Raw genomic sequence first — 23,623 nt, 5'->3', positions numbered from 1 at the left:
GGGATTCTATCTTCAGGAACCGTCCTTTGCGAATCCCTAAGATAAAACCCCACCCCCCTCCTACCTGTCTGTTGTCTTAAACCCACCACCCCAACCCCACCAGACCCCTCCCTCACTTGCCCAAACCCTCCCTGCCAGATACCCTGGACCGATCTACTTCCGCCGATTGGCCAGTAACTCCTGAGGGCAGGACTTCCTCCCAAGTGAGGGCGGAATCCCCACTCTGCCCCTGATTAGCCTGCCCACAGCACTTTATGGTGGGTTGGTGCATCCGGGGGTGGGGGATGGGGGAGTGGTGGCACTGAGCCTGCCGCTCCCCACCCCACTTAATATTCTGCTCTCTCTGATTTTTATCTCTGGTTCTTGCTGGGTGGGTAGCATCAAAATCAACTGTGAAGTGTGAACTTAGTTCAGTTATTAGATCTCGCCTGTGAGCCAGAAGGTTACGGGTTCAATCTCCACCCTAGAACTTGAGCATGTAATTTAAGCAGACATTCTGGTGCAGCACTAAAGAAGTGTTGCATCTCCAGAGGTATGATATCTTTCCGATGAGATGATGAACCAATGTTCCATCTGCTTGTAAGGTGCTATATAAATGCAAGTATTTCTTGCTGAATGCTTATTGCATATTACTTGCTTTGAGAAAACAGCTTTATTACACCTTGTCATTATATTTGAAGTCTGTTCAGCTCTATTACCAACTGTGTTTATACTTTTGTTGAAAGTTAGGGATGAAAATTGCTTGAGCAAAGCACATCCGCCAGTATGGTAGGTATCAGGAGCTGAAGCAATCATTTGCCCCAATTAAATTGCACCTGTCCAGGAAGTAACTGAACTGACCTCAGATGCATAGACACCAGGAACTGTTTCACAGCAGAAACCCAATCCTTGATCTCTGTCAGAGTCCCACTAATTACAGAGGCCTTTCAGTTGCTATCTCTTTGAAACTCAGTTTCAAATTTTTGTTCTTTCCCTCTGATTTTATTCTTTAAAATATTCTTATTCGCACGTTTGTTGTTCATGAAATCGTTGGGGAGGGGTAATTAGCCAGAATTAGGAAGGCTATCAGTGTGATGGCTCTCAATTAATATAATTGAGGTACAAGTATTAACTGGGTATTTAAAACAATTGCATCATTTTAACCATGTACATTAATTTATGTCTCTGCCACCAGTGACAGACTCTAATTCTCCCAACAAACTCACCCTATAATACCAAAGCTCATTGGGCACAATTTTATGGCTGATGTGCGGGTGGCGGAGCCCACACGTCAGCACTTAAAATGTCGCGATATTTAGCGTGACACACGTCCACCATTAATTAAAGGCCTTGTTAAGGCCCTTAACTCGGCAATTGACGCCGATTTTGAGGAGTCGGTGTGATCTTCGCCTTGGCGCACGGGCCCAACGGGCAGGCGGGTAACTGATTTTTTAACAAACCTCATCCTCGGGTGGGATATGTGGGCTCAATGAGGTTGTTAATGTTATATCTGAAGTATTTATTGCAGAAGGTGTTTTAAACTTGCCTGTGTGATTGTTAGCAGTTCAGATCGATTTCCAACAGCTTTCTCTGTACTTTGAAGCTTCAGCTCACCAGTCTGCAGACAGTAATCTTTATCGGGCCTGCAGCTTTCCGGAGGCTTCCATTTAGCCTGGGTATGGGTTCTGACATCTCCACTGGAGACAGCTCCTCTGAGGAGGAAGGGAGGGATAGAATAAGGAGGAGGCCAGGAGTGGACAATCAGCCTCCAGGGGGGCCACCTTTGGGAGGTCAGGCGCAGGCACAAGGGGCACAGGGCCAAGAGCTTGTCCAAGGTGGAAGGGGCTGCAGAAGACGCCACTATCCTGCTGCCACTATCCTGGCGGCGAAGCAGCTACCACAATATGTCTGAGGTGCAGTGCCGAAGGAGGCTCCGACTGTCAAGGGGGCCAGCGAACTATATCTGTCAGATGATTGGCCCTGAGATCTCCCCTAACTGTGTGGGTGGACAACCCATGCCAGCGGTTCTGAAGGTCACAGTTGCCCTCCACTTCTATGCATCTGGCTCCTTCCATGGCTCAGTGGGTGATCTTTGCGGTGTCTCCCGATCAGCTGTCCACACTTGTGTCAAGCAGGTTACAGACGCTCTCTTCAGATGGGCATTGACCTTCATTCACTTCTGCTGCAACCAGGCAAGTCAGGCACAGTGAGCCAGAGGCTTCACAGCCATTGCTGGCTTCCCCCGCATCCCAGGGTGCTATAGACTGCACACATGTGGCCATCAAGGCACCAGCAGGTGAGCCCAGTGCCTTCATCAACAGGAAGGGCTTCCACTCCATGAACATGCAGATAGTGTGTGATCACAGGATGCTGATTCTGCAAGTTTGTGCAAGGTACCCAGGCAGCTCCCATGACGCCTACGTCCTCAGACACTCCCAGGGGCCGACGCTCTTCAGTGCTCCGGCTCAGCTAGATGGTTAGCTGGTGGCTATTCCCTCAGAAGGTGGTTCATGACGCCTCTCCGCCAGCCAAGAACAGAAGCTGAGGAGCGCTACAGTAGGAGCCATGGCACCACAAGGGCTGTGGTGGAGAGAGCCATTGGCCTTCTCAAGATGCGCTTCCATTGCCTGGACCACTCAGGAGGCACTCCAGTACCCCCCAGATCATGTCTCTGTGATAGTGGTAGTCTGCTGCGCTCTGCACAATCTTGCGCTGGAAAGGGGGGATGCAGTTGATGATGAAGACCTTGACGCAGTGGATGAGGCTGCACATGATGAATCCAGCAGTGGCTCAGAGGATGAGGAAGCACAGGGCAATGATGAGGGGCAGCACGCCGACCTGCTACTACATCAAGGAGGCAGGGACACCTGGGACACTTTAATCCAACGAATCTTCAGCTAGCTCCACACACATGGATCTGCAGGAACAGCATTGCCTGGCCCTTCCACACGTGGCACTTAGGTGCTACATCTTCCACCTCATCAGCTGCAACTAAGGGCTTAGTACCAAAACATCAATGTCCACTCAAACACTCATGATATGTCTGTGAAACATACAAATGTAGCACAAAGGAAACACCTCAGCCATGGTCAGAAAAGTGGACTTTATTGCTACCAAAATAAACAACAAACGTCGCTCTGACGCACATAATGAAACATTCCCTAATCTAGGGCCAACACAAATTCACCAGTGACAAACCCGGGGAGTGCCTAACGTGCCTTATGCTTACGTTTGCAAGTGCTATGTCTAGGTGCCACCCCATCGCTCGGAGTGGCTTGTGAGACAGCCTGCTGACTCTCTGCTGTCCTGTTGGTCTTGATGACCTTGGCGGCCGTCCTCTGGCCTGTGCTGGCCCCGCCTAGGAAGGAGTGGCCAGTTCCAGAACTGGCACCTCCCTAGTTGTCGTAGCCTCAACGGATGCAACGGTCACTGGCAGAGGGGCGGAGGAGTTGCTGCCCTCATCCGGAGCGCCCTGAGAGGAGCTCGCAGCGACGACAGGCAGCTGCTGCGCCGACGTGAGGTCACATTGGACCTCCCTGCTCACTGCAGATGGATGGGCACCGAGCTGGGACACTTGGTGCCCAGAACATCTCCCACATTGCGAATGACCACCTGTGGCCATTAGCGCTGTGAGGGCTTGCAGGTCAGAGCGTAACCCAATCAGAAGATTCTCAATCTACTGGAAGCCCCTCTCCATGAGAGTCACCAATTTCTCAATGGAGGAAGCCTGAAGCTCTGTCCTGAGGTTCATGCCATCACTGACACTCTGCCTGGATTCCTCCACCACAGAGACCAAGTGAAGCACACCCTCATGCAACACTGCCAGATGCTCCTGCGCATCCTGCCGCTTGTCCTGCAGCTGCTGCATGGCTGACATCTCCAGAGGCACATCATCACTGCCCAACTCAGCATGTGCCTGGTCCCCTGCAGTCCTTCGGTTGCTGGCGCCATCGGCACACTCTATCCGTGCCATCTCCTCCAGCGATTGTGAAGTGCCCTCTCCACTGTGCCCCGGGACACTAGTCAACGTCATAATCCCCACCAATGTGGTAGTCGCTGTGCTGGTGCCTGGCTCGCTGAAATGATGTGACGCAAGTTGCAAATGTTGGCCCTCAGGTGTGGAGAGGGGGGTCTCTGGACTTGTTGGTGGTGGCCATGCGGTGGTGATGCTGAAATTAATAACAAGGACAGTGCATCAGTTAGCGTTCAGTCAGAAACACCTTTCATCCTTTTCCCCCCCGCCCCAGCCTCATAATGCACTCACCCTTCAAGAACCTAAGGAGACGAACATTGGTGGGGTGGTAAATAGTCAAGAGGAGGCCCAAACAATACACGCGCATACAGACAGGCTGGTCAGATGGCCTAAGGAATGTCACATGGAATGTTATGTGGATAAGTGTACGGTTAAGCACTTGGGCAAAACAAACAAGGTACTGGAATACATGAGTAATGGTAGGACAGTGGGAAGTCACAACGATTACAGGGACCTTGCTGAGCAGACCCGTTAAGGTAGCAGAACAGGAACATAAGACGTTTAACAAGGTCAAAGCCAAACTTGCCTTTATTAGCCGAGGAATAGAATGTAGGAAAAGGGAGGTCATGTTGCAAGTGCAGAAAACGCTGTCGAGGCCACATCTACACTTCTGTCTTCAGTTGTGACCTGCACTTCATGGGAGGGATGGCAGTGGAGTGGGGAGAGTGCAGAGGTTCCTGACCTGGATGCATGCTGGCCTGGAGAGTTGGAGTGATGAGGAAACATTGCAAACACTTGTGACATTTGCCGTGGAGCACAGGAGATTGAAAGGTCACATTATTGACCTTCATACCGTTATGAGGGGCATAGAACAGGTGGACAGAAGGCAACATTTCCCCTTGGCAAAGGGATGACTAATGTGGTGGCAATTATTTAAGTTGAGTGCCATGAGGTTGACAGGTGAGGTGCTGAGGACCTTTTGGACAGAGTAATGTGGGACGCACTGGCTGAAAGGGTGGTGGAGGTACAAACCCTCCTAAGATGATATAAGTCTTTGGATGTGCAGCAGCAATGCCATGGCATGTTAGGCCATGGGGATAGTGGTCAGAAATGGGATAAGAGGACTTTGGAAGGTGCTAGAGACGCGCATCCTCAAGGGGCCGAGGGCCCTTTGTGTATGACCCACACGTCTGACTGTATCAGTCTGTGAATGAGCAGTGTTGCTGCATTAACGATTGCAGCAAATATCAGTGCTTTGGATGGTGGGGAGACAGAGTGGATGGGACTGTGGCCCTCAAATACCTGGCCACTGCACCCCAGCCTTGCCAACACCTGCTGACCTGGCCACCTGCCTCCTCCCCAGCTCCATGGCCTGCTCCTCATAAGTGGTGAGGGGCTGCAGCACGGTGTGCCCACTACCAGTCCGCATACGCTCCCGGCTGTTGTTCTCTGTTTTTGCCTGCAGAACAGAGAAGAGCATTTATTGGGGCTGATCGCTCATGTACTCTGCACGCGCACGCTGCACCCCAACCACACTGGCCCATCTGAGGCCTCCAGCGGCTCCTGTCGACACTACTGGTGATCAGTCACCAGAAGATAGTACGGCTGCTCCCAACCCCCTCCCTCAACGGCCACCTTGGGCACATTCGCCGTCATCACTTTGAATAAAACACGGGTCTTAGCACCCATGGCAAGGAGGCGCAACTAGGTGCGGCACCGAGGACAGCAGATGGCTCTTGGTCACGACACCTTGAGGCTCCCCTTCCACCATCTCATCACCATCAATAAGACGTGTTGGAGTTCTGAGTATGTGTCTAGCTGCCTCCCTGTAGGTTGCCCCCAGACTACTCAAATGCGACAAACACCGACATATGCTGCGGGGAGAACCCACCTTCTCCTCAACCACTAAGGCTGATGTAAGCATGGTCACTATCTGTTTGCCCACCCAGCGTGCGCCAAATGCCCAATGCAGTAACAACACTAAGATGTGGAGGGGGGTGGGGAGGCCTCAAAGGCTAAGGCTACCTGCTGGGTTCAATGGCCAAGGCTGACATGGTACTCACTCTTCCATAGCGCAACAAATCATTGAAGCGCTTGCAGCACTGTGTTCCTGTGCGCTGCACAGCATCTTGAGAGCTTACAGCCTCCGCCACCTCCTGCCACCCCTGCCTGGGGGGCCCTCCTCCTCCCATCCTCCGGAAACAACACCTCCCGATAGTTTGACACCTCTTCCATGAGGGCAGCAAGGCAGGCATCAGAGAACCGAGGGGCAGATTGGCCCCCCCTGCTGGCCTACCCTGCAGCCTGCCCCCCTCCTCCTCCTCTGCCCTCACCTCCTCTGGAGCCCAGTCGCTGGCCATGGTGAACAGCCTAAAGGAGGCTGCCTGGCCGTTCTTTATACAGACTATCGGTTCCCCTTTGGAACCGGCGGTCTGAACACGCCCGCCGCCAATTTTAATTTCCCACTGAACACGGGAGTCTGAAACGTGCTAGGTGGGATTAAATTGGCCCGCCCGCGCAAAATGGCGGCATGGCCCGTTTTGCCGGCGGTGATCGGCTCCGCGCCCACCGCCGATTGGGTCGGGCCTGCCCACCCGACAAAGGCAAAATTCAGCCCATCGTTTCAAAGGCAGTTTGAGAAGTTTAACAAATATACTGTTTAAGAATGATTTTAGTATTCTGTGCTGCTCTTTCATTGTAAGGTATACAGATCATGAGTCTCCTTAAACTGATCCTGTCAATCGGTGACAAGGGACTAAAGACAACTACTCATCAAACAGTATATTTTTATTCTCCTTTGCCATCTGGATAGGCAGTCAGGTGGTTGCAGGTTTCAGTCCCTAATGTTCACTTTATAATGAATGTTACAGTTGTTTTATCATTTATTTAGTAGTTATTTCAAAACTGTAATGCTGCTTTGCCATGTCCTGGTATCCTAGCTCATTTGATTCTGTGTGTACACGGTGCTGGTTTGAATAACATGCTGATAGTTTCTATAAGACCAGTGCTGTGTTAGTTTCCTCCTTCGTCCCAAAGCAGTTCGCAGGAATGTTTTCAAACACAATTTGACATCAAACCACATAAGGAGATATTGGAATTGGGCTCCAAAAGCTTTGTCAAAGAGGTAGGTTCTAAGGAGCTTCTTAAAGGAAGGTAAAGAGGAGGTTTAGGGCAGAAGTTCCAGAACTGAGAGTAGAAGGCATGGCTGCCAATGGTGGAGCAATTCAAATTGGGGCTTCTCAAGAGGCCAGAATTAGAGCAGCACTGATATCTCCGAGTGTTATAAGGCTGGAGAAGATACAGAGATGAGGAGGGGCAAGGCCATGGGATTTGAAAACAGGTTTGAGAATTTAAAAACGGAGGTCTGGCCAGTCATGGAGCTGGTGCAGTGGTTACCTGAGCCATACAGACTAGTGAGGCCCTGGAATTGAACCCTGTTCCTTCTAGAATTGTGTACATCTGGATATTGAGTGATAATAGCAGTGGGATTGGCTGTGATACCTATTGCAGTAAAATAGCTGGCTGACACTCTGTTCTTCAACTTGGGCTTGACAAACAGCCATTTGGAATAATATAAGAGAGGCTGCTTGATGTTTCTATGACTGCTTCAGAAAGATGTTATTAGCAGAGAAGAGGGCACACGGAAAATTTGACAAAAAGGGAGCACTTTGTCTACATAACAGTAATGACTACATTTCGAAAGTAATTCAGTGGCTATAAAGCACTTTGGGATGTTGTGAGGTGCTAAACGGAACTATATAATTGCAGGCTATTTTTGTATCTTCTAACTGTTGTAACCTGAAACTCAAGAGTTAGGCTTCTACTGTTAGTATGATTCACTGTTTTTGACTGGGGCAGAAAAAAGACTGGGAGCGCTTTCAGCATTGTTCAAACTCATGTTATTGTGAATGGTGCTCAGGTTCATTGATAGTGTCCATAACCCAGCCCATGAATTCATATGTTCATTACCGTCTTGGACAGTCACTTTGCAGGAAGCAAAAGAAAGAGCAATTGAGTTCTTTAAGGTCAATTATTGGTTTGCAGGCTCGGGGTGGAGCCCCCAATCCCCACCATGTGTTTCCCACCCGGGGCCTGTCAGACTGGTCCCGGTACAAGACCCAACTAAACTTTTCTTCCGGTCTCATCGATCGTCGATGGGGACTGGCTGCAATCCTAACAGTGGCCAGTGCTTCTGGTGGTACTGCTGGGATTAGAGACTGCCTGTTATCTGATTGGCTGGCTGTTCTCAGAGGCGGGGACTTCCTCCCAGATGTTTTGCAGAAAAATCAGCTTGGTTCGGCCCAGCCAAGAATAGGTGCCCCCCCCACCCCCGCAACTTCTCAGCGACCTCCACATAAAGTTCAGCTCGCCCTATTATACAAGTATTATGCTTTTCCATTAGGCCCCTGAGCCACTTTGTTCTGATTGAAAACTCATGCATGTCTGCAGAGTGTCAATAGACATGCTTCACATAGATTTGCATGGCAAGTTAACTGGTTATTAGTAAAGGTCGTCTTCAGCACTGGGCTGATCAGGCACTGTACATTATACTTTTACAATGGTGCTCAGCGTATACAGCACAGAAACAAGAAACAGACTATCCAGCCCAGTCGCTTTATCTCAGTGTTTATACCTCACCTAAGTCTCTTTTCGATCTATTTATTTCTCACCCTATCAACATTATCCTTCTGTTCTTTTCTCTCTCGTATATATCTAGTTTCCCCTTAAATGTGTCTATGGTATTAGCCTCAGCCACTCTATGTGGTACAAGTTCCACATTTTCACCACTCTGAATGAATAGATTTCTATTGAATTCTTATTGGACTTATTCGTGACTATTTTGTGTTTATATATTTTCTTAGTTTTGGACCCATAAATGGAAGCTTCTTCTCTATACACTATCAAACCCCTTCATAATTTTAAAGATTGTTATCAGGCCGCCCCTCAGTGGTTTTGCTAGGTAAAAGAGCCCTAGCCTGTTCAGTCTTTACTCATAGTTATGCCCTCTCAGTTCTGGTCTCACCTTTGTAAATCTTTTTTGCACTTTCTCCAGTGCTTCTATATCCTTTTGTGCCCAGCACTCCCTGAGGTCTAACCAAGGTTCTGTATAAGTTTAATATAGCTTCTCTGCCTTTGAATGCTGTTCCACTGAAATGAACCCCAGTGCTTTCTTTGTACTTTTAATGGCATGGTTAACCTACTTTTAATAACTACTTTTAATAATTGTGATAGAAAAATAAAATGTTAAAACATGATTTGTTTTAAAAATTCTTCATTTGTATAAACATGCTTTTGTTACATGAATTTTAATTGCCATTATGTGCTTTCACACTTGTTATGTGATATTCTCTTGAGCCCAAACTGAGTGCCTGACTGAATGTGCTATGATGAAGATCACTTAAGAGAAAGTGTTGGTGCTTTATAAAAGTTACAACATGTGAGAATACTGCTGTGTATGTGTGTGTGTTTGTGTTTAACAAGCTACAAATTCAACCGTTTTAAAAAACACTACTTCCCCTCGCCCCTAATTACATTGAAAAACGTATATTGTCAAACTGTAGGAGCCTTATGTTCTTGTTATTTTTTAAAGCGGGGGCTTGGTGGGGAAACCAGCAGCGGCCTACAGAGGAACGCAGCAGTCTGGCAGGCAAAGCAGCAGCAAGGAGAGGTATGTACTCACATTTCAGACTGAGGAAGGTCAGAAGCAAGAACACAATATCCCTTTTTATGAAATGAGAGGAGCTCACAGTTATTGTGTACCACACATACACCTGACACCATGTTAGCTTTCAAAATAAAATATGGATTTAATAGGAGATCTGCATCTGATCCAAAACACCTGAAGCTTGCATTAAAAAAAGTTTTCCTCCACTCATAGTTAGTGGTAGAAATCTAGATCTTAGATTGTCTGTTTTCAACAAAATGGCATAAGAAGCCACAGCTTTTAAATTTGAGACGGCTGTCCCTTTAGATGTTAATGGTTATTATGAGTTTGTCAATATTTGTAGTTTTCCACTGTTTAAATGGAGATGCTGCAGAATATGGGAGGGAAGTTAACTAATGAAGCTGACTTCAGGGAATGTGGGAAGGTACTGCTGTTTGAAAGATTTTTCCCTGGTAGCTATCACTATGAAATATTGCAGATTATGCAGTACACGCCAATTTTAATTTAGATTGATCTGCATTTTGGAGGAAAAGTGGGTAGCAGGACTTGTTGCATTTATGATCAAAAAGATCTGATTATTTTACAGTCTGATTTATTATTAGTTTAATGAACTCTTGGAAAAGTGAAAATCTAGTAATTGTGAGGTTTGAATGTACAAAAATATTGTGAATGAGTTTAGGATGTGTAAGTTAAATATTGTGCAGATTTTTGTGAATATGTTAATTGTGTATTTTAAAATGTCTAACCTATCGTAATATTTTAGATACAAACTATATTTGAAAATGTCTGTTGAAATCTTAACATTCGTGAAGGTGGATGTATAATGCTTGAGGGTCAAATGGATTGTGCTTTGTTATTCCCTCTAAAATTCAAAATATATAGATAAAAAAATGACTCTGGTTGTCAACCTCTTATTGGACATAAAGACTTAGGCCGGAATTTTCCAGCCCCACCGCAGTGGGTTTCCCTGCGACAGGGCTGGTGAACCATTGAAATCTCCATTCACACCGGAGGAACCGGAAGATCCAGCTGGCATGAAATGCTGGAAAATTCCGGCCTTAGTCGCATTAACTTTCTAGTAACCAGCATTGTCATGCAGCTGAACCTTAATATCATGGAGCTTAGTGCCAATTGACCACTTCTTACTTGTGGACAGGGCGGTACACTCTACATTTAAGAATCGTGCCAATAGTGCATTATTTTAACAAATTTAAAAACATATTTAAAAAACTCACATTTATGGAATCATTGAAAGTGACATAGTGAGGTTATACAAATTGGTCCTGATGTATTGGAAACACGTATAAATTATAAAGAAATACAACAGTGTAGTGTACTGCATAATTCATATATTGGCAGACTATAGCATGTCATGATTAATAACTTTAAAAAAATTAGACGTCCTAATGCCTTCCAGTGTGTTTCTAATTGCACAGTGACTTACTTGTGTATTTCAATGTTATTTTTGTTTGTAGAAATGTGTTGATAAAGGTACTAGAAAATATGCCAAGAAATATCTATGAAGACAAAATGCTGGAATTAGTCTGCATCTGAAATGCTCCCTCCCTACAGCAGTGTGGATGTGCCAACACCACATGGACTGCAGTGGTTCAAGAAGGCAGCTCGCTACCACCTTCTCATGGGCAGTTAGGGCAGGCAATAAATGCTGGCCTTTCCATTGATGCCCACATCCCATGAGCGAATACATTAAAAAAAAAAGTTAACGTACCTGTTCTCCCCATCGAAGTTGCCTGAATTGCTGAGTGTTTCCAGCATTTTCTATGTTTTGGTTCAGATTTCTGAGTATCTGCAGTTCTTTTTATGTTGCTTTTTGTTGTCCAGAAACAGATTTTGCTTGAAGTAGCGGAAGTGACTATTGATTACAGCACCTGTACACTTTCTAGCATATTTTCAAATGTGTGCATTATTGGTATTGAGTATATAGCTGTGTCTGCAACTTAATAGGTGTATCACAGTTTAAAAAAAAAGGAACATGTTTCAAGCTAACACCTTAAAGAAGTACAATAATGCATAGGGATGAGCAATAAAAAAATTAGATTTGTAGCACATCAGAAAGTTGAAACTGAGCTCTAATCCAAATTTCAGTGTTGAATTTTGGATTATATGAAGCTTGAATTAATTAAACTTTTAACCATCTGAAGCAAAAGTCCCAACGATTCAGCTGTACTATTGGGTAATGACATGTTATTATTGACTTCTATTTGTGACAATATTATAGCTTTTTCTGAAATTGTCTGCATGACAACCCCAATAGATTAGAGCATTGACTTTTTTAATATATAAGGTATACCTTATTTTATCTGTTGTATTTAAAGTTGAATTTCAACAATAGGTGGGTGTTCAATGTAAAAAATCTTGTATTGTGTCAAATTCCAGAGACATTATTTTATGTAAAAATCACCTGGACTTCATCCTGAAGGCACTGTTAAGAGGTCACAGTAATGAACAGTTGGGTGGAAAGGATGTCACAAATCCAATTGAGTACATTTATTCCATTTCCATTTCAAAATACTAGGATAATGGAACCTCACCATATCAATTGTATGAGAGGCAGGTCAAAGAGAATGACTTAGCAACATGTTTAAGAATGACTTAGCAACATGTTTAACATTTATATTGTAACCCTTGTAGTGTTGCTAAATGGCTTCTGCTTTACAGAAGCACTAATGTTGCATTTGACTCATGTCCAGTCCCAAGGACAGAAGTTTGTGCATTCCAGAAGCAGGTAATCTTCCATTTCTTGGATTTAACACCCCATGTGAAATAACTACAGTCTAGTAGCAAGTCTGATTTGAAATTTAACCTGGGTTAATTTAAATGAAAAATTAGAGTGTGAATGCTTCTAGCGATACACTCGCAAGCATTTAAGGAGAGATTTTCTGGGGTCTGTGTTCACTTGCGGTGCATTATCCAGGTACAGCGCATATTGCAAGATTAGGTGAGTTGAAATGCATGCTTGTGAATGTAATTGGTTGTTCCTCTATAGCTGTGCATTCTAGCCGACTCAGTTTTCTAATACTCACTGTGCCCATGTGATCTGATGAACTTGGATGTAGGCCTGGCAAATCTCCCCTGACCACTGAATGTTATACACTCACCTGGCTGGAGGAATTCCAACCTGAATCAGAGAACACAAATGAGACAAAAACAGTGTTGGAAAACCTCAGCAGTTCTGACAGTATCAGTGAAGAGAGAAACAGAGTTAACGTTTCATTAACTCTGTTTCTCCCTCTACAGATGCTGCCAGACTTGCTGAGTTTTTCCAGCACTTTCTCTTTTTATTTCAGATCTCCAGCATCCGCAGTAGTTTGCTTTTATTTAAGAGCTCTGATGAGGTACTGTCGAGGACATATTGGCTTATAGTTTATATAAGGGGGAGAGGCAAGATAAGAAAGGGGGTGGAATGGCAATATTAATACAAGGGAGAATCATTAATGTCAACAAGGAAGGAGTACAGAGCCAACTTTGTTCGAGCTCAGAGATTTAAAAAAATGCTTGCTGCATTAGTTGGGGTGTATTACAGACCTCAAAATTGTGGGAAGGAAAGGAAGAGAAATGAGTAGGGATAACCAAGTTATTGTTCAAGGAGATTTTAATTATTTATTTATAAATTGAGATGGAGAGTGAGTGAATGAAAAAAAGGGAATGGAGTCCTCAGATGTGTAAAACTTTCCTTCCCCAAGCGTTATGTTAGTTGAGCTACACAGGCAGTGTTTAGTGCTAGACATCGCTATAAATAATGATATAGGTCAGCTAGATGAGCTAAATGTAGACAATCACGTTGAGATTATTGACCATAAAATCGATAAAGTTTAAGAAACAAATAGAATGAGGAGGGCCAATCTCAAGCCCCCTCTCACTGATGAGGTGTGTGGCATTATGTTCAGAACTTGCGAAGATTTGTACCGGGAGGAGATAATTAGAAAATCTACCCTACATTGTATAGAGTTTTGTATGATATTTCAGGTTAGGGATATTTTAGTGAATAGTATCTGTGAAAATATCATGGAAATGTTATCACCTGAAAGGCATGTACTAAATTGTCTTGAACATTTATCACTATTCTTTCATCACTGCTGTTCAAAAATTCTAGAATTCCCTACCTAAGATCATCATGGGAGTGTGTAAAACTCTTGACAAGAATAATTTATTAGGGCACCAGATATATCCTTAACTCTTTCATGTTAACAACTTGTCAAGGAACTGTCTGGGGTCTACCACGCAGCCAATGCCCTGGAGTTAATTGGCTTTCTGAACTGTTTTAACATCAATCTGCATGGATGTTAGCATTTACTCTTTTGCAGATCCTGATGGGAGTTTCACAGGTACTGAGTGAATTAAGTAACCCTTTTGTGCCAGTTAAAGAAGAAGCAAGATTAACTAGTAATTACCTATTAGCTTTAAAATCTTAACAGCGCTAAAACACTAGGGCCAAGATTTTCCCAGCTGTGGGGGGGGGGAGGCAGTTCGCCGACACGTAAAATGATGCGGGATGACCTCGGGCGGAACTCCTGACGTTACTGCGCCCCATTTAAAGGCAGGGGCTCAGCAAAATCAGCTGTGCGCCCGCAGACCTGTCAATGGCCAATTGAGGCCATTGACAGAGTCATTTAAGTAATTAATGGACCTGCCCGTCCAACCTTAAGGTCGGCGGGCAGGCCGGGAGCGCTGGCGGGCTTTAGAAAAAGCATCGAACCTCATCCATGGGCGGGATGAGGTTTCATGTAGGTTTTTAAAAATTTAATTGAAGTGTTTTTAAAAGTTATGGCCATGTCCCAACCCATGTGACAGTGTCGCATGAGGGGACATATCAGTTAATTTTTTTTTCTATTTTTAATATTTTTTTTACAGTAGAGCCGATCTCCCTGAGGCAGCACTTTGCCTCAGGGAGATGAGTGCACTCTTTCGTGCGCATGCGCGAAAGAGCGCACTCTTGGTTTAGGGATTCCCCCCTGCCCGCACAGGGAGCGCATAGCGCTTCCGTGCGGACGTCACGCTGGGCGGGCCTTGATTGACCCACCCACTTAAAATGGCGGCGCCTCCGCGCACCTGCTCTTCAACTACTCCCCTGACGGGGGGAAAATTCTGCCCTAGGTATGTAAATAATTGGTAGATTTGGTTAATTGATGAACTAAAAGACTTTACGAGGTCAGTTCCATTATGTCACAGTAATTCAGCATTAACTACCTGCTGATTATAGATTTACAGTTGAGGTCAATACCTAAGATTGAACTAAATCGTAGGGGTTAATTTTCGATTTCACTCCTTAGAAACCTGAAAGTTTATATTGTGCCCACTCTATGAATTGATTGAAATCCATTGTCGTGAAATTCGGCTCTGTAGCATCTGGCTTTTTTGGCGTTTTGAGTGCCATTTTACCTCCTGCTTTCTACCCTTAATGTCCCCATTAGCACATTTCTTAGCTAATATCACCACCATCAACACCTCTTTGTCCTTTTGTCTATGACATCTTTTGGCAATCTCCACCTATCACTGGCCCTCTATCCAGCTCTATCTGTCCCACCCCCTCTTAAACCAGTTTATATTTCACCTCTCTTCTATTTTTCCTTAGTTCTGTTGAAGAGACATACGGACTCGAAACGTTAACTGTGTTCCTCTCTGCAGATGCTGTCAGACCTGTTGAGTTTTTCCAGGTATTTTTATTTTTGTTTTTGTTTTGGACTTCAAGGCGCTTGTGCATTTCTGGTGCAAGCTGTACTGGACGCCACTTTGATGAGGGCATGCGTGCGCTGAAAGTATACAGAGTAGGCAGATCATGGCATTGGTTAGCATGCAAGGCTGATTTGACATCAGTGCAACCAGTTTGGAGTTCAATGCCCCTGCTAACACTCTCTCTTAATCTCGTGCAGCTGAATGTGCATTCAGCAACAGGAAGAGACCCAACCAGTGCTATTTAAAAGGATCATCAACGACTTTCAGGTTTGGTGGTTTCAGAGTTGTTCAAAGTTGTTGAAGCCTGCAAGGGGTGGTGTGTCATGTGCCATATGACTTTGTCCTAATTTCAAGGATTCTTCACAAACCACTTGCTCCCAGACATGGTTGCATGGGATGCGTTCCCTTGGACTACAGTATGATAGGGAGAATGAGCAGAGGTACAGTGTTGGAAAAATGCTGGCAGAGGGAGGAGGGGGAAGAGGGCACTTAGCAGGAAGCCATTTTTGCCCAGGGTGTTCAGGGAGCAATTCTCTTCCTGGGAACCTCAGTGAGGAAAAATGTGTCAGATGTCTCTGCTTCATCAAGCCCTCACTGAAATCTCCACTTGCTGCTACTGCAACTACAACCTCAGAGCAGCAGGGTGAGGATGGCATTGCCAGCAATTATGATAGTAACCATGACCATGCTGCCACAGGAAATGTGATTGAACAGATCATTGGGGCCTGGCAACTTGGCATTGACCGCCATTGCTTTCACAAGGTTTGTCTGGAGAGCCTCCTGGCCCCCTGTGAATTAAAGATGCCTCTCCTCATCTGTGCTTCCTTTTTCAAAGCCTACAGTGCAGCATTGTGATCCTTCCGCCTGTTTTTCGGTGCTGTCCAATTTCAGGGCCTGTATGTTTGTAGTTAGCCATGTTTCAAAATCTTGCAGAATCTTGTCCCTTTGAGCTGACTGGATGAACTGGTTGCCTCACCTTCCTCTGAGAGGATGGTGTTAGCCTTCTGGGATGTCAGCACGATTAGTCCCTGCCTGTAGAGGTCCTGTCCGCTCCTCCAGGATCCTCTGGTCTTGACGAAATTCATCTTCTGTGCTAATGACTGTATCTGGGTAGCCGACTTACATCTCCTTTGTTTTCACGGAAATTTGGATATTGCCTGATACACTTATACCTGTCTCTATCTAACTAGCGTAACCACACATTCTTAATTTCTATAATGTTTCTCTCTGTTGAAGATGGCCTTTCTTATCTTGCAGAGACACCTTCATACATAGTAGAAGCCAAAATACTCTCTCAATGCGTATTACAATGACTAATAGAAGAATTACTAAACAAACTTAACTAAGGACTCAAAACTGGAGATTTGATCTTATATAGCCTTAATGTCCAGTGAAACTTACTCAGTTCTGCTGACCAATCTGAATGATGAGAGTTTGAAGAGTTCAGCCCTTAAGATGTCAATCACCTCATAAAGCTCTGGAACCCCTGATTTTCTTGAAATCAGTGAAGCACTGGCATTTGGACATTCCAGGTCACTTGTTTACTCTCAAGCTGGGTTGTGATAGCTTGTCTTCTACCATTGGAAAGGTATGTTTTGTTTGACTAAGCTTCAATGACTTAATTACCATTATCCCTTCCTTCTCCCAACCCCCCAGTCTGACTCCTGACAACTGACTCCATTTTGAGGCAGTTCTCTTTTAAGTGCCTCATCACAAGGATTTCAGTAATCTAAAAAGAAAGCCCACCATCATCTTATTAGGGCAACTAGTAATGACTTTGCCAGCGCTGCCGGTATCCCAAGGGCAAATAAAGGGCAAAATGAAATATAATAGCATTGCACATTACAATGCTGTGACACTATTTAAGTTTTGTTACCTTTAACTTATCTACTTTAAGGGATTCTGAGTCCAATACCATTTATAGGACAGAATTTAAGGATGTATGTTCAAAATAGGGTTTGTGTATGGGTAAATTGTCTATTTGAAAGATAGAGGGAGACGACAATTTGACACAGATAGTCAACCAAGACCAAAGAATCTCTGTCAATTTATGTTTCATTTGGATTTATGTAGTTGATGGAAGCATCAGACTTGATGGGTCCATTGGCTTTTTCTTTTCTCGTGTTCTCATGTGTGGTGTTGTGCAAAACACCTAGGCAGAGCCTATTGTATATACTATATATAGTAAGATGAAGGATTTTGTATATTGTAAGATATATACTGCAGAATGCTATATAGTATAGAGAACACCATATATATACATATACAATACATAATTGGATATAGTAGGATACTGTAGAATACTATATCTTGTCGGATATTGTATATCATGAGATACTGTATTTTGTAGAATATAGGAAACTGTATATTGTAAAATCCTTAGAGCTTCATTTTCTGTTCTATCAACAATTGTCTGCATTAGACAGGTGGCTGCTTAACCTAGGTTCCATTAATAAGTGTTTAATCATGATTAAGACTGAATCTATAAAGCAGCTGTTAAAAGCAGAAGCAGCCTGTGTATAATAACACAGTTTTGTAAGTAATTATGTGATGCGAAAGATGTTTCTGTGCTGCAACACGGTAATGAAATTCAATGCCCAGTGGAATAATATGTCATTCTTAGGAACTGGGGCCACTATGATGTGAGCTGAGTTATGGCAACAGTTTAAGGAGCTTATGAGACTTCTTTTTCCTCTCAACCTGCTGGTAAAATTGTTCTGTTTCCTTTTGGTGTGACGATCAGATTTAAGGTGAACTCATTTCACCTAATGCTGCTTAACTAGTCTGATCAGAGCAGGATTTACTCATCTGTGTAGATATTTTTCTAATCCATTTCAGTTGCATTTAGTACTTAATATTCCACATCTTTCTTCAACATATATAAATGTTTACCTTCCCACTAAGCTTCTCTTGTAACATCCTGATGCTTTTTTGCGTTTGTATGAATAGTTGAAAAATAAATGCAGTATAGTCCCAAGTTTTACTCTGTGCAAACATAGTATGCGATTTTAGTTTGGAGGTACATTCCATGCTGGGGGCTGTTTTGAGATCAGGAAATGTGGACGAATGGTTTTCCTGAATGCCCTGCAGTCTTAATTGCAGGGCTCCCTTAAATATTCCCTGCAGGAGTGAGTGATGTAAAAATTTCCAGCTTCCATTCGGTCAGTGTGGACCAGGTGAAATGCGTTTGGTACAACTTGGCCTATCTGAAAGGCCTCTTAAAGAATCTCCAAACTTAAAGCTATCATAATGCATTTCTGCAACAGTAACACCAACTTTTGTGCAGTGGTGCAAGTGAGGATGTTCCTGTTATGCTTCTGCCACACTAATCATAGAGTGCAGTGGAGAGGATAGCAGAGCAGTGCACATATGCACTCAATGCAGCTTACCAACTTCCAGCTCCAGAACTACTGGTGAATTTTCTATTGATTAAAAAGCAAATTGGACAAAGAGGTAGAAAGTAGAGTGATGTTGCCTGGATTTGAAAAACAGTAGCAGCGCTGTTTATAATTGCGACACCAAGACACAGAAAACTTGACAAGGCGCAACAGTCTTGCATGCTATGCCTGCTTTGGCCATCTTGGGGATCACTCAGAAATGTCAGTCTCTCGCTTGAGGTTGAATGCCGGTAGGCCAAACTGCGCAAAGGCTGGGCAGTGGGGTCAGCATCAGCAGGAAAGGTGGAGTGGAAGCTGGACGGAGGAGGCAGGATCAGCAGGGAAGGGTGGAACAGAGGTTGGACAGGGGAGGCAGGATCAGCACGAAAGGGCAAAAGGGTGTCTGGGGAAGAGCGCCAGACTGTCTGGGACGTGTTAGGAAGGTGTCTGGGGAAGACAGCCAGACTGTCTGGGGCATGTTAGGAGGATAAGTATGTCACACATGCCTTGGTCCTGCTGTAGGGTGCTGGATGGCCTCTCTGGGCAGTGAATGTCGTAGAGAGATGGATCTAAAGGGTGTGGCTAGTGAGGTGCTTGATGAGCTGGCAAACCTCACATACGCCATGCTGAAGCTCTCAGGGTTGTTGCGCAGTTCATAAAATCTCTTAAGCATTTGATATGGGAGGGGTCTCTTTTTGGGTGGGAGGAGTTAATGTCTCACTTTCTTGGGCTGAGGACAGGGGCATCCTATTAATTATTAGTCCACTCCAGGCTCAGCTGAGATCTGCCCCCAAGGTTCCAACACCCAATAGTCCAGCTTTGCTCCGTGAGTAATGGATCGCATTCCAGTGAGAAGCCAGGAGCTGCTGTACATTGTGTGCTAATTGGCACTTGCTGCTGTCAGAGGCAGGGAGGGAGGGAGGTGGATGCTTCCAGGGGGCGTGGGTGGTGGACGGCAGCAAACTCCTAACTCCAAACCTCCATCCTCCCAGGTAAATGGTCATGGCTGACAAGGGTTTATGTGGTATGTTTTTCTACGATGCCAAGGCAATGGTCTCACTGTAGAGTCTCACGTGTATTCTAGGCAAACTGAATAGTGTCTGAGGGAGGGTTCTCGAACATAGCTGTCACTACCCCGGTCAGTGCGCAATGTCTCATGCGTAATTGTTTTTGAATGGGAAGAACATTCTTCTGTGGTCCTCCAGGATATCCTTCATCTGGAAGGGGTGGGGTGGGGTGGAGTGGGGATGCCATGTCTAGGTGAAAGCCAGGCACAGGGCTTAGCATTGGTTTAGAAGCTCAGAGATGGAGGCTAATCTACAAAGAACATGCTGACCAGATGGATCACTGTAAATCATTTACAGATCCTCTGAGGTCTAGATGATGCAGGCTCCAGGCAACCCTGTCTTTCTAATGGCTATCGTCCAGATGAGGAGGAACCAACACAGGTTAGCCCAGGGCCAGGAGGAGCAATAACCAGAACAGAAAAGGCAGTGGAGCCTCGAGAAGGTCAGGGTGCTGGTGACCAGGGGCCAATACGACGGAGAGTTGCTACCTACAGATAAACAAAAGCCGGAGACATCTTAAGATGTCCTGGAATGTGGTTGCTCATATCTGCCAGCTGCTCCATGAAGACCTGCATCTGCAAGGACTTGGAGGCAATCCCATGCCGATGACTTTAAAGGTCACCATCGCCCTAAACTTCTTTGCCAGTGGCTTTTTCCAGGGCTCCAGTGGGGATTTGTGCAGCATCTCCCAGTCAATGACGAATCATCTGAAGGTGACAGCTGCCCTCTTCAGGACAAAGCATCAATTTGTCAAATTCCACTTGGACCCTGGGACCAGGCAGCTAAAGCATTGGGTTTGCAGCAATCGCAGGATTCCTACAAGTACAAGGGGCTATTGACTGCACACATTTGGCGTTGAGAGCTTCCTGGCATCAGCCAGTCACTTCCTTCAACAGGAACGGTTTCCACTCTTTGAACATGCAGCTGATATGTGATTACACAATACAAAATCCTGCATGTTTGTGCACGGTTCCCAGAGAACACTCATGATGCTTAGGTTCTGAACCACTCCCAGGTGCCACAAATTTTTCAAGGACCTTGGTGATTAAGGGCTGGCTCCTTGGGGACAAGGGATACCCCCAGAAGACTTGGCTGATGACACCAGTTTGCCATCTCCAAAGTGCCACCGAGGAGAGCTACAAGCCACACATGCCTCCACAAGGGCCACTATTGAGCAGACTATAGGCCTCCTAAAGATGAGGTTCAGATGTTTGAACCACTCAGGCAGGGCTCTCCAATATTCACCACAGACTGCTCCTGGGATTGTTGTTGGCTGCTGCGCCCTGCACAACTTTGCGCAACACAGGGGGAATGTCTTGGCTGAGGGAGACATAGAGGCCTGAGATGTCTACTCTGATGATGGGGATGGTGATGCGAAGGGCCAGGAAATCACGGACGTCACTGCAAGGGTACACTGCGGCAGGCAGGCATGTGACAATCTAATAGCTAACAGATTCCAGGCAGAGTAAGCTGCCGATACTTAACCTTTAATATTTCGTTTTCAATCCTCTACTAGTTGGCAGGCCACAGCTCCTTATTTTAACTCATAGACGTTTATAGCACAGAAGGAGGCCATTCGACCAATCATGTCCGCGCCGGTCAACAAAGATCTGAAGACACTAATCCCATTTTCCAGCAATTGGCCCATACCCTGGAGGCTAGGGCAACGCAAGCGAATATCTAAATACTTCTTAAATGTTACGAGAGTTTCTGACTCAGCCACCCTTTCAGGCAGTTCCAGACTCCCAGACCCTCTGGGTGAAAACATTTCTCCTCAACTCCCCTCTTAGACGTCTACCTCTTAACTTAAATCTATGCCCCCTGGTTATTACCCCTTTGCTAATGGAAAAAATGCCTTCCTATCTACCCTATCAATGCCCCTCATAATCTTATACACTTCAATCGGGTCCCCTCTCAACCTTCGTGGCTCCAAGGAAAACAACCCCAGCCTATCCAATCTTTCCTCGTAGCTCAGACCCTTCAGCCCAGGCAGCATCCTGGTAAACCCCCTCTACACCTTCTCCAATGCAATCACACCCTTCCTATAATGTGATGACTAGAACTGCACGCAGTACTCCAGTTGTGGCCTAACCAGCATTTTAGACAGTCCCAGGATAAACTCCCTGCTCTTGTACTCTATGCCTCGGCTAATAAAGGCAGGTATCCCATATGCCTTCTTAACCACCTTATCTACCTGCCCTGCTACCTTCAGGGATCTGTGGATATGCACACTAAGGTCCCTCTGATCTTCAGTGCTTTCCAGGGTCCTACCATTCATAGTGTAATCCCTTGCCTTGTTAGCCTCCCCAAGTGCATTAGCTCACATTTTTCCGGGTTGAATTCCATTTGCCACTGCTCTGCCATTGATACCCTCCTGCAGTTTACAGCTATCCTCCTCACTATTTACCACCCTACCAATTTTCATGTCATCCACGAACTTCTTGATCATACCCTCTACATTTAAGTCCAAATCATTTATGTACACCACAAGCAGCAAGGGCCCCAGCACTGAGCCTTGAAGAACTCCACTGGAAACAGACTTCCAGTCACAAAACATCGCTCTACCATCATCCTCTGCTTCCTGCCTCTCAGCCAATTTTGGATCCAATGTGCCACTTTGCTTTGGATCCCATGGGCTTTTACTTTCTTGACCAGTCTGCTATAAGAGACCTTATCAAAAGCCTTGCTAGTATCCATGTAGGCCACATCAAATGCATTACCCTCATCGACATTCCTGGTTACCTCAAAATTTCGATCAAATTTGTCAAATACGACCTTCCCTTAACAAATCCATGCTAACTATCCCTGATTAATCCCTGTCTCTCCAAGTGCAGATATATTCTGTCCCTCAGAATTCTTTCTTGTAATGTCCCCACCACCGAGGTTAGACTGATTGGTCTGTAATTTCCTGGTCTGTCCCTTCCTCCCTTTTTAAATAATGGGACAACGTTAGCAGTCCTCCAGTCCTCTGGCACCTCACCTGTGGCTAGAGAGGATTTGAAAATTACTGCCAGGGCCCCTGATAGCACTTCCCTTGCCTCCCTCAACAGCTTGGGATACATCTCATCCAGGCCTGCGGATTTATCCACTTTTAAGGCCGCTAAACCTGCTATTACCTCCTCTCTCTCTCTTAATTCTCTCTATATTTCATGGTGGTCCTCCCTGATGTCTATACGTGCGTCGTCCTTTTCCATTGTGAAGACCGACGCAAAGTATTCATTGAGGACTATACTCATGTCTTCTGGGTCCATGCACAGATTATCTCTAAGGTTCCTGATTGGCCCTACTCATTCCCTAGTTATTCTCTTGGTCTTTATCTATTTTAAAAAACCCCTTTGAGTTTTCCTTTAGTCTACTCACCAATGCTTTCACATGCATCCTCTTAGCTTTCCTAATTCCATTTTTAAGTTCCCCCCTGCACTTTCATACTCCTCTAGGGACTCTCTGTATTGAGCCCTTGGTATCTGCCATAAGCTTTTCTTTTTCTCTTAATCCTAACCTTTATGTCTGTGAACAGCCAAGGTTCTCCAGACTTGGTTTCCCACCCCCCTTGTCTTTATGGGGACATATTTGCCCTGTACTCTCGCTATTTCCTCCTTGAATGTCTCCCACTGCTCTGACACAGTTTTATCTGCAAGTAGCCACTCCCAGTCCACTTGGGCAAAACCGTTTCTCATCTTAGTACAATTAGCCTTTCCCCAGTTTAGAACTTTTATTCCCAGCCCAACCTTATCCTTTTCCATAACTATCCTAAATATAACTGAGTTATGGTCACTATCTCTAAAATGCTCCCCTACTGATACGCCTTCCACCTGCCCGGGCTCATTTCCGAATATTAAGTCCAGAACTTGTTGGGCTTTCTACGTAC

General features: G+C 45.2%; 1 protein-coding gene across 5 annotated transcripts in view; it reads left to right on the top strand.

The window, feature by feature from the left end:
• Positions 1-23,623, top strand: part of LOC144694436 (C-terminal-binding protein 2) — a 312,875-nt gene that overhangs the window by 129,580 nt on the left and 159,672 nt on the right. For 4 of the 5 annotated variants that reach the window (XM_078564840.1, XM_078564844.1, XM_078564841.1 and 1 more), the window contains exon 3: positions 9,543-9,620. The exons of the other annotated variant lie outside the window; for it this stretch is intronic. In XM_078564840.1, the coding sequence (XP_078420966.1) occupies positions 9,543-9,620 (78 nt within the window). The remainder of the gene's footprint in view (positions 1-9,542; positions 9,621-23,623) is intronic. 5 annotated transcript variants of the gene reach the window in all.

This window comes from Cetorhinus maximus, chromosome 20 (assembly GCF_964194155.1).
Source record: "Cetorhinus maximus chromosome 20, sCetMax3.hap1.1, whole genome shotgun sequence".
Lineage (NCBI taxonomy): Eukaryota > Metazoa > Chordata > Chondrichthyes > Lamniformes > Cetorhinidae > Cetorhinus > Cetorhinus maximus.
The sequence above is the reverse complement of the archived record's forward strand: the minus strand, read 5'-3'. Positions and strand labels throughout refer to the sequence as shown.